The 16,041-nt window shown below is 37.8% G+C and overlaps 1 protein-coding gene across 1 annotated transcript in view; it reads left to right on the top strand.

Annotated features, from left to right (window-relative positions):
- Positions 1-16,041, top strand: part of LOC107596290 (protein unc-13 homolog B-like) — an 89,922-nt gene continuing 73,881 nt past the window's right edge. The window contains exons 1-3 of the mRNA XM_016286984.1: positions 1-204; positions 13,236-13,265; positions 15,563-15,662. Of these exons, the coding sequence (XP_016142470.1) occupies positions 183-204; positions 13,236-13,265; positions 15,563-15,662 (152 nt within the window). The 5' untranslated portion in view covers positions 1-182. The remainder of the gene's footprint in view (positions 205-13,235; positions 13,266-15,562; positions 15,663-16,041) is intronic.

The following is a 16,041-nucleotide window of genomic DNA, read 5'->3' on the forward strand; positions in this document are numbered from 1 at the left end:
GCACAAACGGCCGGTGAACTGAGGGGAAAGTGCTTTATGTGAGGATTTTCTGTGAGCTCGTCTGTTTATTCGCGGGTTTATTGTTCAGAAGCTGCAGTTATGGCAGTGTGTTGAATCCAGTCACAGCGCGTTAACGGACTGTCCCGTTCCGGCGGAGGATTGACGCGACGCGACGCGGCGCGATGTCTCTGCTCTGCGTCGGGGGTGAGTAACAGTCATACATTCGCCCTTTGTTGGGACAGAATTTTAATAACACAGAATCCCTGTTAAAAAGTACAATATGAGGCGAATTAATCATTACCGCGCTAGCTTACCACGGTACTTTTTGCTAGTGATCTTGATTACAAATCCATACGTTAGCTTTTGGACATGTACCATGGTATAAATCTCTATTTTTGGACATGTACCATGGTATAAATCTCTATTTAATCGTATTCCTCACTGTTGCAGTACCATGAGACTTTAATATGAACCATGAAATGATGGTATTCAACATTTAACGTTACAAGGGATATTTCATGTTCATGTCCAAAAATTTTGATTGTTGTCATGGTAACGCTACGTGTAAATAAACCATGTTTTTGTCTTGCTAATGAGATCTTCAGATGTGTTTAGTGAAGGTGTTAGTGTTGTTCCTTTTTAAGATTCATTCATCAGCCTGTTAATCAATCAGTCAAGTGTTAATATTAGAATTAATAATGCAGATGCTGTTAGGACACTGGGTTAATACTTTAAGGATCTGATATGTGGAAATGTGCTATTAGAAAGGGTTTTGCTCATGTTGTTCATTGTAGTGTGGGGATCTCTAATGTGTTCGTGAGGGAATCCTGTGCATGTGATGAAATGGCATTTCTTGTGTTGTGAAGATCATTCTGGTCACGGTGCAGAGCTTTCAGGGCGTCACGTTCCTTCAGGTTCACCTACATTAACAGTGTGTATTAAAATAATGATTGATTGACAGGGTCGGTTATACAAATGATTGATTTCAGACGCCTCTGATAACGCTGTGTGTACAATGCATGCTCTGAAAGCAATATCTGTTCTGCAACAGCTGTACTGCATTATAGTCACAGAGACTTTTGTGCATCCAATCCAAACAAAGCATGGATAGCTGGATGATTGTAATCCAGCACAGCTGATTTTGCTGTGATGCAACGACACTGGCTTATTCTTATTCTGTGCTGCATCAGACTATAAAACACTAGCTGCTCTCTCACTAGCAGCGCTGGTCATTATGAGCACAGTTGCTCAAGGGTGAATCGCACTAAACCTGCCAAGATTCATGCATGAATCATTTTATCCCAAAATAAAAAAATGTAAAAACTATTTAATATATATAATAATAATAAATACAATATATTATAATATATAAATATAATACATTATATAAATAAATATATAAATAATAGAATTCCTATGATGAAAATTACAGGCCTCTCTCATCTTTTTAAGTGGGAGAACTTGCACAATTGGTGGCTGACTAAATACTTTTTTTCCCCACTGTATATAATTCATGAAAAATATATATTTTTTTGCATTACACTAATGAAAATTGGATTTTGTTTGCTGATATGAATGAATATTATATGTAGACATTATATTCACTGAAAAAGCAAATTAGCAAATTTACCAATTCCCTTTAGTGTAATGCAAAAAACAAAAACAAACAAAAAAAATGTTTCATTACCATAATGCAAAAATATGTAGATGATACATATATTAAAATTAAGCTTATTTTTAGGAGTAGTTAGATATTTTTTGACACTATATTTAATGGAAAAAGCTATTTACCCAGTTCCTTTTAGTGTAATACAAAATAATAATAATTTTTTATTAATAATTTCCATAATGCAAAAAGAATGATAATATATATCCAGTTTACACTGTCTATTATTTACCATGGCAGAATCAGGAAACAGTCCTCCATAAAATGTGCTGCACACGTCTGAATATATTCGCTTTCACAAAGAAATACACGGCGGGCTAGAGTGAGGAACGGGCGGCGCTTGAGAACGGCGCGGCCGGCGGATTCGACGAAGGAGCATCCGGAGGACTTGCGGCAACCACATGTGACGACCCCGGGCTGGACTCTGCTTCGCCTTCACAACATGGCGGCGGCGGCAACAACAATACTACAGCGAGAATAAAAGTTACGTCTTCTTTCTTTGCGTGAACATTTGGGCGGCATTATGCAAATCTTCCCACATCGTGACGTAGATATGTGGGGGCGTGTTAGAACGAGCCGTTTTAGGAGGGCGTGGTTGACTCTTAACTTTTATAAAGAATATCTCTTTGGATTTGAGACTTTAGACTTTGCAACTTTACAGATCTTCTTTATGCACCAAGAGCTTGTAACACTCCAAAGAGAAAGGAAAAATTTAAATTGCATCGTATAAAAAAAATCATTGTGTCCAGACAGGATGAATCTGATTGTTAGTATTAAATACATTAATGAGAATTTGGAGGGGAAGATGTGCTTTTTTGTAAAGAAAAGTAATTTCCCCATTTTTGGGGGAAAAATATGACCTGGAAATTGTAACTGTGATTTAGAGGAAGTCCCTGAGTAAAGGCACAGCACCTGTTCAGGAAAAGAGTTATGGGTTTATTGCTCGATGAGATGACAAATGCTCTTATTATTGATGTACAGTTTGTTGGATCAATGTTCATTACAGGAGAGAGTGTGCAGCGTGAAGGGTCATGACTGAATTAAGCTCTTTACTTAAGATATCACAAAGACAGTGTTTGATAAAATATTGTCTAGCACTCCATTAGTCAGTTTGCATATATTACCCTTAACAGATTGTGTAATGAAATCTAAAGATGAATGCATTACATAAGGCCTCTCCTTTTTCTGCTGTTGTGTTGAGTGATATAACTCTTATGATGTTCGGTGGTGTTGTCATATGCTGAATGTAGGAGTGTTTTCATGCTTATGTAATATTGAAAACTGTTTTGTAGTCAGCATGGGCGGATAACATCCCACCTGCTGTTTCCAGCTAAACATCACAGGGAAATGCAAAGTCTTCACAGTTAGTAATGTGTTTTAATGTTTATGAGGAGTTCTGTTGCTCGTAATTGATGATGTCCAAATGCTTTTGGAGAGACTAGGTCATAGGAAAGAGAAATCACAAATGAGATCTCCTTAATTTCTCAGTTATTTCTCACAGACTGCAATGAAATGGACTTTTGCTGAAGTCTCCTGGTTCTTAGAAACCTACTCTGTAATCTCACATTTGTTTTAGAAGAGATCTTAAAGAAACAGTTCGTCCGAAAATGAAAATTTGCTGAAAATGTAATGAGAAATGAATGCATCACTTGCTCACCAATGGATCCTCTGCAGTGAATGGTCCAAACAGCTGATAAAAACACCACAACAATAATCCACAAGTAATCCACACCACTCCAGTCCATCAATTAATGTCTTGAAAAGACAAAAACTGCATGTTTGTAGAAACAATCTACAAACATCTATCATTAAGAAGTTTTTAACTTCAAACCATTGCTTCTGGCCAAAATACGAGTCCATAATCCATAATAACACTTCCTCCAGTGAAAAAGTGGTCTGGTCTGAATTAGGGATGCTCCGATCCGCCTTTTTCACCTCCAATACCGATTCCGATAACTAGGGTTCAGTATTGGCCGATACCGATCCGATACCAGTGAAGTTTTTTTTCCCCATTTAAATAAATGTAGAATTTATATATCTCTGTGTGTGGAACTGATAATCATTCTTTCACAATCTACTAAATACAGACTACTTCATTATAAATAAAAATAAACAATAAATATGAAAAAATATACTGTATGTATATTCATAATCTATGACAAACATATATCATAAACTAGGTTAGTGGATAATTCAGCTGCAAAAGTTATTCTAGAAAAATCAGTGCACAATAATTTTAGAAATCCAAACATTTAGTGAAAAAACAATATTTTGTGTGGAACAAATAAAAGTTTTGCACTAAATATGGTAAAATGTTACACATTGCTATTTGTATTATAAAACCCATTTGAAAACATTCATGAATGTCATGAAGTGTAAAATTAAAAGAAGTTTCTTTTAAATGTATAGCATATTTTTTTAAATAAGGCAACAATATATGATAGATTCGATAGGTAAATACAGTGACATATGATAGATTCGATAACAAATGCAGTGTGGCACGAAGCGCTTACGATATGCGCATCCAGTGTGCAGAATGATGCGCTTGCATTAAAAACGGCAAAGCACAAAGGGAAGAGGAATTGATGCGTAGTGTGTTATATCTGTGCAACAGTTATTGAGCCTTTCTTTTAGCAGTTTTAAATTTCAGTTACTGTGCGCGTTAAGAACTATTTATAGTCTTTTCTACGCCCGTGTTTTGTTCTCACAGACACCCGGTAGCAAGTAACAAAACAACATTAAACTCCAGCAAGAAGATAAAGTACTTTTTGCAAAATCATAGACGTTTATTTACAAATCAAGTATAATGGGAACACAGAATGATCTTGGAGAGAGCTTTACCGAGCTGACCGCTGTAACCAAACGCGAGCAGGGTTTAAAGGCTGAACGAATGACTGACAGCCACAGCGGAGAAAAGAGTTTGTGTGAACTTTAATCTAAGGACTTAAATATTCATATGTAGCTCACATTAAAGGGATAGGCCTACGTTTTCTACGTGTGTTTACCATGGACTGTATAAGGTATTTACGCTTTAAATTGGAAGGAAAACGGCGCATCCGTGCAGCGCGGCTGACACAGAAGAGCCTACGCTGCCTGCGTTCAGAGCGGATATTCTCCAAAATGGTGCTACAGTGATGCGAAAAGACACACGACGAATTGTTGAATAAAGTCGTTATTTTTGTTTTCTTCGCGTACAAAAAGCATTCTCGTCGCTTCATAACGTTACGGTTGAACCACTGATGGCAGATGGACTATTCTGACGATGTCTTTCATACTTTTCTGGACCTTGACAGTGCAAATGGGACAGTCACAAGCCTCCCGGTTTTCATCCAAAATATCCGATTGTGTTCCGAAGACGAACGAAGCTTTTACGGGTTTGAAACGACATGGGGGTAAGTGATTAATGGCAAAATTTTGCATTTTGAGGTGGAGTAGCCCTTTAAGCTATGCTATGGCTTCAGAGCAGAGGTAACACAATATGCACAATCTCGGATTTGGTTCGGCTCTCTCTGACCGATACCCGATCCGACAAAAAAGGCAGTATCGGAGCCGATACCCGATATGAATATCGGATCGGCGCATCCCTAGTCTGAATCAGTCGAGAAATCTGCACAGATCAAGCACCGCTTACAAGTCAAAACAGCTCTAAACAAATATGTGGGTGGATTTTGACGTGAGAGACAACTGGAGATGGACTTTTTCACTAGAGGAAGCATTATTATAGATTATGGAGTCGTATTTTAGCCAGAAGCAATGGTTTGAAGTTAAAAACGTCTTGATGGATTTGTTTCTTACAAACACCCAGCTTTTGGCTTCTCTTAACCTCCTGGGGTCGACGATGGCGCCGGCGGAATCACTTGCATTTTGTCCTGATAACAGCGAAAAGAACTTAAAATACTCCGTCATATTTGATCGTACACATAATTTGAATCTGTAAAGGGTCTACTTTTATTTGTGTACACTCACAATATCAGCAAAACATGTTTTTACTTTCAGTTGTCTCAGTCTCCGTGAATATCTTTCTGAAACGCGTCACTAAAATGAACTGAAACTCAGCGAATACTTCACACACAGACGTGAGACATATCTATAGAAAGTCTTATCTAAAACAAATATTCTGTGATAAAGTAATCTGTATGAAACCAACGCGAGGTCCAGTCTTTCCCGTCTGAGCTCATTATCTGTAATGTGATCACGCCCACGTGCAGCGTGCGCTATTCATCCGGTAATCATCCACGTGAGACGCGCAAACCTGTAAACGCCCACATCACCTCCGTAAACAAAGCCTGAAGATTCATCAAGTTCATCTCGGATACTTTGCTGAGCAAGTGATGCAATGCTACATTTCTCCAAATCTGATGAAGAAACAAATTTATCCTAATCTTGGATGGCCTGAGAGTGTTTTCTTGTTTTTTGGGTGAACTATAATTTAATAATGTCTCAAACTGTGCTCAGATTTGCCAAGACCTTAAAGGGGTCATAGGATACTACGTGCACTTTTACAAGTTGTTTGAACTGAAATGTGTGTTGTCAGTGTGTGTAAACAAACACCCTATAATGATAAAAATCCACCCAGTGTTTTTTTAAAAATCTGGTTAAATGTTTTCCCCTTTCTCAAATCGAGCCGATCTCAGATGTCTGTCTGTGTGACGTCACACAGACAGGCCCCTCCCACGATAGTTTGATTGACAGTAGCGTTTCAGCACAGACTGGACTAGTGTCTTACCTTAGCTCCGCCCCTGAGTGACTGTCATCAGTCTGCCATTGTTTCACCGCCGGAGCAGATGTAGACAAGAATGACTCCTAAGCGATTGAGGTGTTCTGTTGTTGGATGTAATAATGAACATAGCAGTCGTCATTTACTCCCGACATCTGAGCCACTGAACTCGCAATGGATTACATTGTTTCTAAAGGGAATGCGCCCCCGATCTACATAAATGCGTCTATGTTCGCACGAATCATTCATGGTCCAGCCTCATCTACAGAAGATGTGAGTATAATGTTTTGTAATGAATCTTTGCAAATCGCCTTTCCTAATAATGTGCTAATTAGCAAGTTTCACGATAAATGTGGCTAAAGTAAACGGTCTCTCAGAGAGCAGCTCGGAAGAGAGGGGCGGAGTCAGCATAGCTCATTAACATTTAAAGGAAAATGCTACAAAAACGACTTGATCTGAAAAGAGCTGTTTTTGACAGGGTAAAAAAAGGTGTTTTTTACACTACCATTGAGAAATTTTAACCAAACTATGTTACAGACTTTTCATTAAGACCCTAAAGAATCATATCAACTTGTGGAAAATGGGCATCCTATGACCCCTTTAAGTCTGCATTCAAAAGTCAGAAATCTCAATATGAACTCAAACATTTCTCATCAAATTCTCAAATTTAGCTCTTTACCCTTACTGTATGACAACTATTGACTGATTGTTAGAAACATCTGAGACAACGTTAACTTAAATAAAGCATCTCAGGAGACTTAATGGAGCTCTAAATTATCAAGCAGCAACATCTGAGCAATAACGTGTCTGTAAAACCCATTCAGAAGCCTTTCTTTCTTCATTTCCTTCCACAGTCAGCTGGATGTTTTCCTCTCGGCTGTGGCGAATAAACGGGGCCTGGGAGTCATTGATTACGATGTGTTGTTTGTGGGCAGCAGATCCAGCTCTGAATTATTTATATTGGCAGTGATTTATGATTTTGAGCTATTATTAAGCACTAGTTTCCTGGGTTCTGCGATCCAGCATCCTCTTCATTGATCTGGCCTGGGTATTGATAAATTACAGTGGTCTATTTTAACTGCACTCAATGAAACACCATATGATAGAACTGCGTTCCTCTCTATAATTCAATCTTAGATGGAGCTGAATGGTAAAGATTGCTTCCGGTTTGTCCCTGTTATTCAGAGATGGAATGGAAAGAACTCAGTGGCTTAGAATAGATCGGGTCTTTCAGCACAGATGCACAGTCGCCGCTCTGCCTGCATCGGGTCATCATATTTCTGTTGACTATGCAGATATAAAGAAGCTGTATCAGACTAGAGGATCTATTTTTGTGTGCATCTGGGGACACATTCCAGCCTCACCTGCAAACTGGCACAAGCATGATGAAAGCAGGGCAGAGAACTACAGATTATCGTTTTTTTTGTTTTACTTTTTAATATTTTCTCATATCATTCTATCATTTTGTCTGTCAATTTGTCTGTCAACCTTTCTTTCTATCTATTGTTTTGTCTGTCTACCATCCATCCATCTATGCATTATTATATCTATTGTTTTATCTAACATCCATCCATCCGTCCATCAGTTTGTCTTGTGTTATGTCTATCTATCTATCTATCTATCTATCTATCTATCTGTCTATCTATCTATCTATCTGTCTATCTGTCTGTCTGTCTGTCTGTCTATGGTTTTGTCCATCCATCCATCCATCCATCATTATATCTATCTATCGTTTTGTCTAACATCCATTAGGGCTGGGTGGTATATCGAGTTTGTATGATATATCGATATTTTCTTTATAAGCGATACGATATGAGGCAATACCGTTTATATCGATATACAGTAGTTTGATACAAGCGCATCTGAAAATATAGCGGAGGACACAGACTGAGCTGCTTCGGAGAAAGTGCATAATACAATTAGTTCTAGACATGTGACAAGCTTTATATTAAGGCCTTTAAAAACTGTTAAGACACAGTATAGTTTATAGTTTTGCATAGTTTAAGCGTCTCGGCCCGTCATATGCTCTGACAGAAAGGCTGCGTGTGCCGCTGACAGACACTAGGCTACTCGCGCCGTTTAATGTGTTTGAGATGTGCTGTCTTCCTGAATGCATAACTTACATTTCACAGGTATATTCTCCGTCTGTAAATGTTAGAAAGTCATGGAAATATTTCAATTTTTCTGTCAGAAGTTCATCTATCTATCTATCTATCTATCTACCTACTGTTCTATTTATCCATTCTCACAGTAACAAATGATACACTAATGCTCTCTCTTATAGTAAAGGCGTATGAATGAATGTGTGTTTCTTTAACTCTGAAAAATCTTGCTTGTTTGTGAGGGACGAAACGAAAGCAAACGAGTGAATTCAGGGAGCCATTAATGTCCAGTGTGAGATGAGTCTGATAAATTACATTATCTGCTGTTGGTCTGATAGGGCAGAAAGAAGAAGTTTCTTCTTCAGGATTCATTAGTGACACCGGAAGCCCCGGGGAGGAAAACGCTGTGGACTCGATCAGACCGCAGAGAGACACAATGAGTCAGAAGCCAAGAAAGTACCACCGAGCGAGTGTTTGCTGACGTACTGAAAACAGAATTAAGAGGCCATTGGGTGAAATTGAACTGAAGTCTGTATTTCTAAACTATAGCATTTATTGTGTTTGGTTCTTGTGACCCAGGGCATCTGTTCTTTACACAAATGTTTTCAGAAGACTTTAATATGTTATATTTGTATTATGGACTACTTTAATGATACTTCTTGCTTTCCATGAAAGGTGAATATTCTAAACAGTATTTCGTTATTTTACATTTAAATTTACTTTTTAAAAATTATTATTTGATTTATTTTTTGTGCTTTCCAAAAGCTTTCCCCAAAGCTCAAACAGTAGAACATAACAACGCTAAGATCATGCTTTTAATTCACAACAAAATTTACATGCATGAACGGATAAAAATTTACGCCATCAACACAACATCCATTCTGCAAATAAATGCATCTGCCAAATGCATAAATGTAAAAAGTTTTATATAAATATAAATATAAATACCCTCAGAGGTATAACTTTACAGGTATGTCCATGCCCTTAATGAGAAATAGTACACAGGTTCAAGAAAAATATCCTAGCTAGGTTAATATATGGAAGCCCATTTCTGCCACAAACATGCATACATTACATAAATAAAGTAAGTACTTGTGACTTTTTGTCTCACAATTTTGCCTTTTTTTTCTTGCAATTCTGAGTTTGTAACTAACAATCCAGACTCTGTTGGACTTTCTCAGAATTGCGAGATGTTAACTTACAATTGTGTCTTTATAAATTGCAATTGTGAATAATAAACGGGCAATTCTGAGAAGAAAAATTTATATTAATATCTAAATTATAATTATTGTTAAATTATTATATTATTAATATTACATACAGTGGTGTGAAAAAGTGTTGGCCCCCTTCCTGATTTCTTATTTTTTTGCATGTTTGTCACACTTTAATGTTTCAGATCATCAAACAAATTTAAATATTAGTCAAAGATAACACAAGTAAACACAACATGCAGTTTTTAAATGAAGGTTTTTATTATTAAGGGGAAACAAAATCCAAAACTACATGGCCCTGTGTGAAGAAGTGTTTGTCCCCCCTGTTAAAACTGTGGTTTATCACACCTGAGTTCAATTTCTCTTGCCACACCCAGGCCTGATTACTGCCACACCTGTTCGCAGTCAAGAAATCTCTTAAATAGGACCTGCCTGACAACGTGAAGTAGACCAAAAGATCCTCAAAAGCTAGACATCATGCCGAGATCCAAAGAAATTCAGAAACAAATGAGTAAGAAAGTAATTGAGATCTATCAGTCTGGAAAAGGTTATAAAGCCATTTCTAAAGCTTTGGGACTCCAGCGAACCACAGTGAGAGCCATTATTCACAAATGGCAAAAACATGGAACAGTGGAGAACCTTCCCAGGAGTGGCCGGCCGACCAGAATTACCCCAAGAGCACAGCGACGACTCATCCAAGAGGTCACAAAAGACCCCACAACAACATCCAAAGAACTGCAGGCCTCACTTGCCTCAGTTAAGAATGCAAAAAGGCAAAAATGGTCTGCATGGCAGAGTTCCAAGATGAAAACCGCTGCTGAGCAAAAAGAACATAAAGGCTCGTCTCAGTTTTGCCAGAAAACATCTTGATGATCCCCAAGACTTTTGGGAAAATACTCTGTGGACTGACGAGACAAAAGTTGAACTTTTTGGAAGGTGTGTGTCCCATTACGTCTGGCGTAAAAGTAACACTGCGTTTCAGAAAAAGAACATCATAGCAACAGTAAAATATGGTGGTGGTAGTGTGATGGTCTGGGGCTGTTTTGCTGCTTCAGGACCTGGAAGACTTGCTGTGATAAATGGAACCATGAATTCTGCTGTTTACCAAAAAATCCTGAAGGAGAATGTCCGGCCATCTGTTCGTGACCTCAAGCTGAAGTGAACTTGGGTTCTGCAGCAGGACAATGATCCAAAACACCAGCAAGTCCACCTCTGAATGGCTGAAGAAAAACAAAATGAAGACTTTGGAGTGGCCTAGTCAAAGTCCTGACCTGAATCCTATTGAGATGCTGTGGCATGACCTTAAAAAGGCAGTTCATGCTCGAAAACCCTCCAATGTGGCTGAATTACAACAATTCTGCATAGATGAGTGGACCAAAATTCCTCCACAGCGCTGTAACAGACTCATTGCAAGTTATTGCAAACGCTTGATTGCCGTTGTTGCTGCTAATGGTAGCCCAACCAGTTATTAGGTTTAGGGGGCAAACACTTTCACACAGGGCCATGTAGTTTTGGATTTTGTTTTCCCTTAACCCTTTAACGCGTACGATCACACCGGTGTGATTAAAACTTTCAGTGCGTCACGTCATCAACCGCTGAATTTAGATCCGCTTTCGCGCTTTGGCTGGCGCGGAGCCAGATTGGACGCGCTGAGCGCTTGTCATATTATCACAAATATTCAGTGTTTTCAACCATATAATGCTTTTTTTGGGTTTCAGACATTTAAATACACATAAGTACTAGCAAAACCATACATTTACAGTTTGTAAAATACACGCTGATGTCTATGGAAACGGCAATAATCATCCTTAAAAATATAGTCTGATGTCATGTTTTTATTGTTATCATATACAGATTGTGTAGGTAACTATAAAGTTTACTCTGCTCTTCTCCCAGTTTACCGGAGAGCTACTTTAACATGTTTTGGTAGGAGAGGATGAATTTGCGTGTTGTAAATCCCACAGCTCGGATGCAGCGCGAACTAACATGGCGGCGCCCATCACCCGGTATAGATCAACTAACACGGTCGACATAAAAGTGTTTAAACTACCAAATAGATTTACTTGCACATATTTCAGAATTGGAATATTAGATATTTCATAATATAGTGAGCATGTTTGTGAATATTTGGAATAAAACAGGAAAAACGAAATAAAAGCGATCCATGTGTCATACAGATCTATTGTGGCTGCGTTGTGTCACATGACAAGCATGACGCGTCGCCAAGGAAGCAATAAGGCGATACATTCTAAAATAACGGTCGCCTAAAAAAACCTCACGCTCGGGGCTCAGCTAGAATATTTTAAACTCACGCGCGAAAGAGTTAATAATAAAAAAACTTCATTTAAAATCTGCATGTTGTGTTCACTTGTATTATCTTTTACTAATATTTAAATTTGTTTGATAATCTGAAACATTAAAGTGTGACAAACATGCAAAAAAATAAGAAATCAGGAAGGGGGCCAACACTTTTTCACACCACTTGTATATTAAAGTATTATTATTATTGTTAAATTAATTGTTAGGTATAACCACGCAATTGCGAGAAAAAAGTCAGAATACTGAATTTACGTCTCGCAATTCTGACTTTTTGTTCCAGAATTTTTAAGAAAGCGAGAAACAACGTACGAATTGTGAGATATAAACTCAGAATTGCGAGAAAATCAATTACTTTTTTCTTTTTTTTATCTCATGGAGAAAACAAACTTTCATATTAATCAGTATTTCTGACATTTCAAAGAAGTGTAGTGGGTCAAAATGGCCCAGAACAGCTCGGTTTTCATCCGTCTCTGATGTCATATCCGTTGGCGCTGGCGTGGGCTCTCGCTGCATGAGTCTGTAGATGTACTCCTGAGTAACTCCAGTGAAATTCAACTAATGCTGGTGCTTTCCTCTCAGCTCTCATCTTTTCAAATGGTTTTATTGGCCAGAATTCCGGTCAGCAGAAGTGCCGGAACGAATGCGAATGCATCGGAATTACTGCAGCACAGATCCCGCAATAGCACTACAGTAATGATTACCCAGAAAGCAACTCGCTTTAGATGAGAGTGAAGAGGAAAACCACACGAGGCGTTTACAGAGGACCAGCAGTGAGTGTTTATGTGTGTGTAGAGTCCAGCTGAGTCAAGGCTTTAAAACACACTCACTGACCCGTTTGAATGGCCGTTCTGAGGAAGAGGAGAGATGATGAGCTTTGGGTGGGGTTGGATGGGGGTTCAGAGTGGGTTTGCATATTAATGCTCCTCTGCATGCCATGTGCTACAGCGGGCATTAATGATGCATGGGAACACACGGCATCACAGTGCAGAGAGATGGAAAACTTTAAGAAATCCCCTCATTCCTGTATGAAGAGACTCATGCTCATCTTTAATGCACACTATGTATGTATCAAACACTTGCACACTCTCAGTGGGAAGATCCTTGTCAAAAGGAACGTCAGACGACCACCAAAATCTAGTTTCATTGTGTTTGTTTCAGCTCGTTTATTGGCTCATTATTTATCTTATACTAACTCTTACTCTTCTGTCTGTTTTTTACAGTGAAGAAGGCCAAATATGATGGACCCCAGGGTAAGTAAACAGACATCACACATGGTTTCACACACACACACACACACACACACACCCACACATATATATATATATATTTGTGTGTAAAAATCACAATCATAAAAATATACATATATATATATATATAAATATGTAAAAATTATAAAACAAAAAAAATTATGATATATGTAATATAGATAAAATATGGTGCATTCTGTTAAATTAAGAAACTTTTTGCCATTGATCTCAATGATAAAAAGTGACCCATTTTACTTCATATTTGTATTAAATTGGTCATCATTTTAAAATTTAAAAACAGGAAATGGTAACACTATTCAATTTGGTTCAATTTGTTAATACAAGTTAATTTACATTTATGCGTTTAGCAGATGCTTTTATCCAAGGCGACATGAAAATGAGAAACATAATCAATTTGTCACAAAGCCAATAATAGTCATAGAGTGCAATGCCAGGTTTATTATAAAGCTAGATTAGTGCATAGTTCAAGATAATGCATTAGGTATCATAAACTAACTATGAAAAGCAATATTTTTTTTTACATCATTTAGTAATCTAGTTTAACGTTAATTTATATAAATTAATTAAAATATATAATAAATTAATGTATACATTAAAGAGGTCATATGATGTTGCTAAAAACAACATTATTTTGTGTATTTGGTGTAATGAAGTGTGTTTATGCGGTTTAAGGTTAAAAAAACATTATTTTCCACATACTGTACATTATTGTTTCTCCTCTATGCCCCGCCTTTCTGAAACACATATAATTTTAAGCTCATCGGTCTGAAAAGCGAGGTGTGCTCTGATTGGCCAGCTATCCAGTGCGTTGTGATTGGCCGAATACCTCAAGCGTGTGACAGAAATGTTACGCCCCTCACATACTGTGATGCCGTGTCCGGCCGGAGTGACGAGACAAAAACATAAAACCCATTATAAACGAGGCATTTGTTGCATCCAGTGGGGACATAATTACGGATTATAATGACTTATACAGTCTTTTTACGAGTTGCGTTGCATCGCACCACGTAAACATAAAACCATGTCTGCATTTGTGATCAGAGAAATGACAAACAACAAGTGCTACTCTACACTGCTCAAAACTCCCGTTTGAATCATCAGTGGCAAATTCTTTAAATATAAAAAACGTACTTACAGTCTGTGAGTCAGAACAGCCGGCATTGTAGTCTACTCTCCCAGGATCAGGAAACCTCCTCCTCCATAAAATGTGCTGCACACTGAACTGTTCTGGAACAGTGTTGTAAATACAACTTAACCACTTCTAGTCGTGTCCTCTTTTGGAAGACCAAACAAAGTAGTTTCGCTTTTACAACGAAACACACGGCAGGCTAGAGTGAGGAACGGCCGGCGGATTCGACGAAGGGGCGTCCGGAGGGCTTGCAGCAACCACATGTGACGACCCCGGGCTGGACTCCGCTTCGTCCACGGTGAAAGCCGATCCAGCGATCCACAGCAAAGTTGATGTATTTCCTCAGCGACCAGCACGGATCAGCTCCAGGCATGACGAAGCAGATATCGTCCTCTTTTGGAAAACCAAACAAAGTAGTTTCGATTTCACAACGAAACACAGCGCCTTCACGACATGACAGCGGCGGCAACAACAAATAAAAGTTAAAAGTACAATAAAAGTTACGCCTTCTTTCTTTGCGTGAACATTTGGGTGGCGTTATGCAAATCTTCCCACATCGTGACGTAGACATGTGGGGCGTGTTAGAATGAGCCGTTTTAGGAGGGCGTGGTTGACTCTTAACTTTTATAAAGAATATCTCTTTGGATTTGAGACTTTAGTCTTTGCAGCTTTACAGATCTTCTTTATGCACCAAGAGCTTGTAACACTCCAAAGAGAAAGGAAAAATTTAAATCGCATCATATGACCCCTTTAATTTATACGTTTATTTAGAGGTTGTACAGTACAATACTTTTTGGTGTTACTGTATAACTAACAATAAAAAACATATTTTTAACATTATTAAGTAATCTATTTTAATGTTAATTTATATAAATTAAATTAAATAAATGTATAAAATAATTAATACATTTATATTTTTGGTGTTACTATATAACTAACAATGAAAAGCGTTTACTTTCTCTTTTTTTTTACATCATTTAGTAATCTAATTTAATGTTAATTTATACAAATAAATTAAAATAAAAAAATAAAATAATATACTTATACATTTAATTTATAAATTTATTTAGTAGTTGTTTAATACAGTACTTTTTGGGATTACAGTATGTGAATGCTATGATTTCTATCTCTATTTCTTTTCCTCCTGCAGAGAAATTCAACACATATGTGACTCTGAAGGTTCAGAATGTGAAGAGTACGACCATCGCCGTACGGGGAAGCCAACCCAGCTGGGAGCAAGACTTCATGTTGTGAGTCCTTCATATTTTCTTCTTCTGTCCTTATTCTTGTTCCTTTCTGATTTATTTTCTTTGCTTTATGTTTAAGTTCATCTCGCGTCTCCTTGCGTTTTTTCCATTCCACGGCCCACGTCACATCTTTGTCAACGCAAAAGCGCATTTTGTGTGAATTAGAAGTCGATTGATTGATCGTTTTGCCGATTAATCGGCACTGATAGTTAATAAAATAAAATACAATTAAATTAAATAGTTACGCACTCTTTTAGTTTTCGTTGCGTATCCATTTGAAAACTATCGGTTGATTAATCGGTATCGGTAAAATCCACTATCGGTTGACCTCTATTGTGAATAGCACCTAGCGATATGTTTCTTCTTGCGGTCCTTCATAGAG

The sequence above is a fragment of the Sinocyclocheilus grahami genome, unplaced genomic scaffold (genome assembly GCF_001515645.1).
Source record: "Sinocyclocheilus grahami isolate Dianchi unplaced genomic scaffold, SAMN03320097.WGS_v1.1 scaffold216.1, whole genome shotgun sequence".
NCBI classification, from domain to species: Eukaryota; Metazoa; Chordata; class Actinopteri; order Cypriniformes; family Cyprinidae; genus Sinocyclocheilus; species Sinocyclocheilus grahami.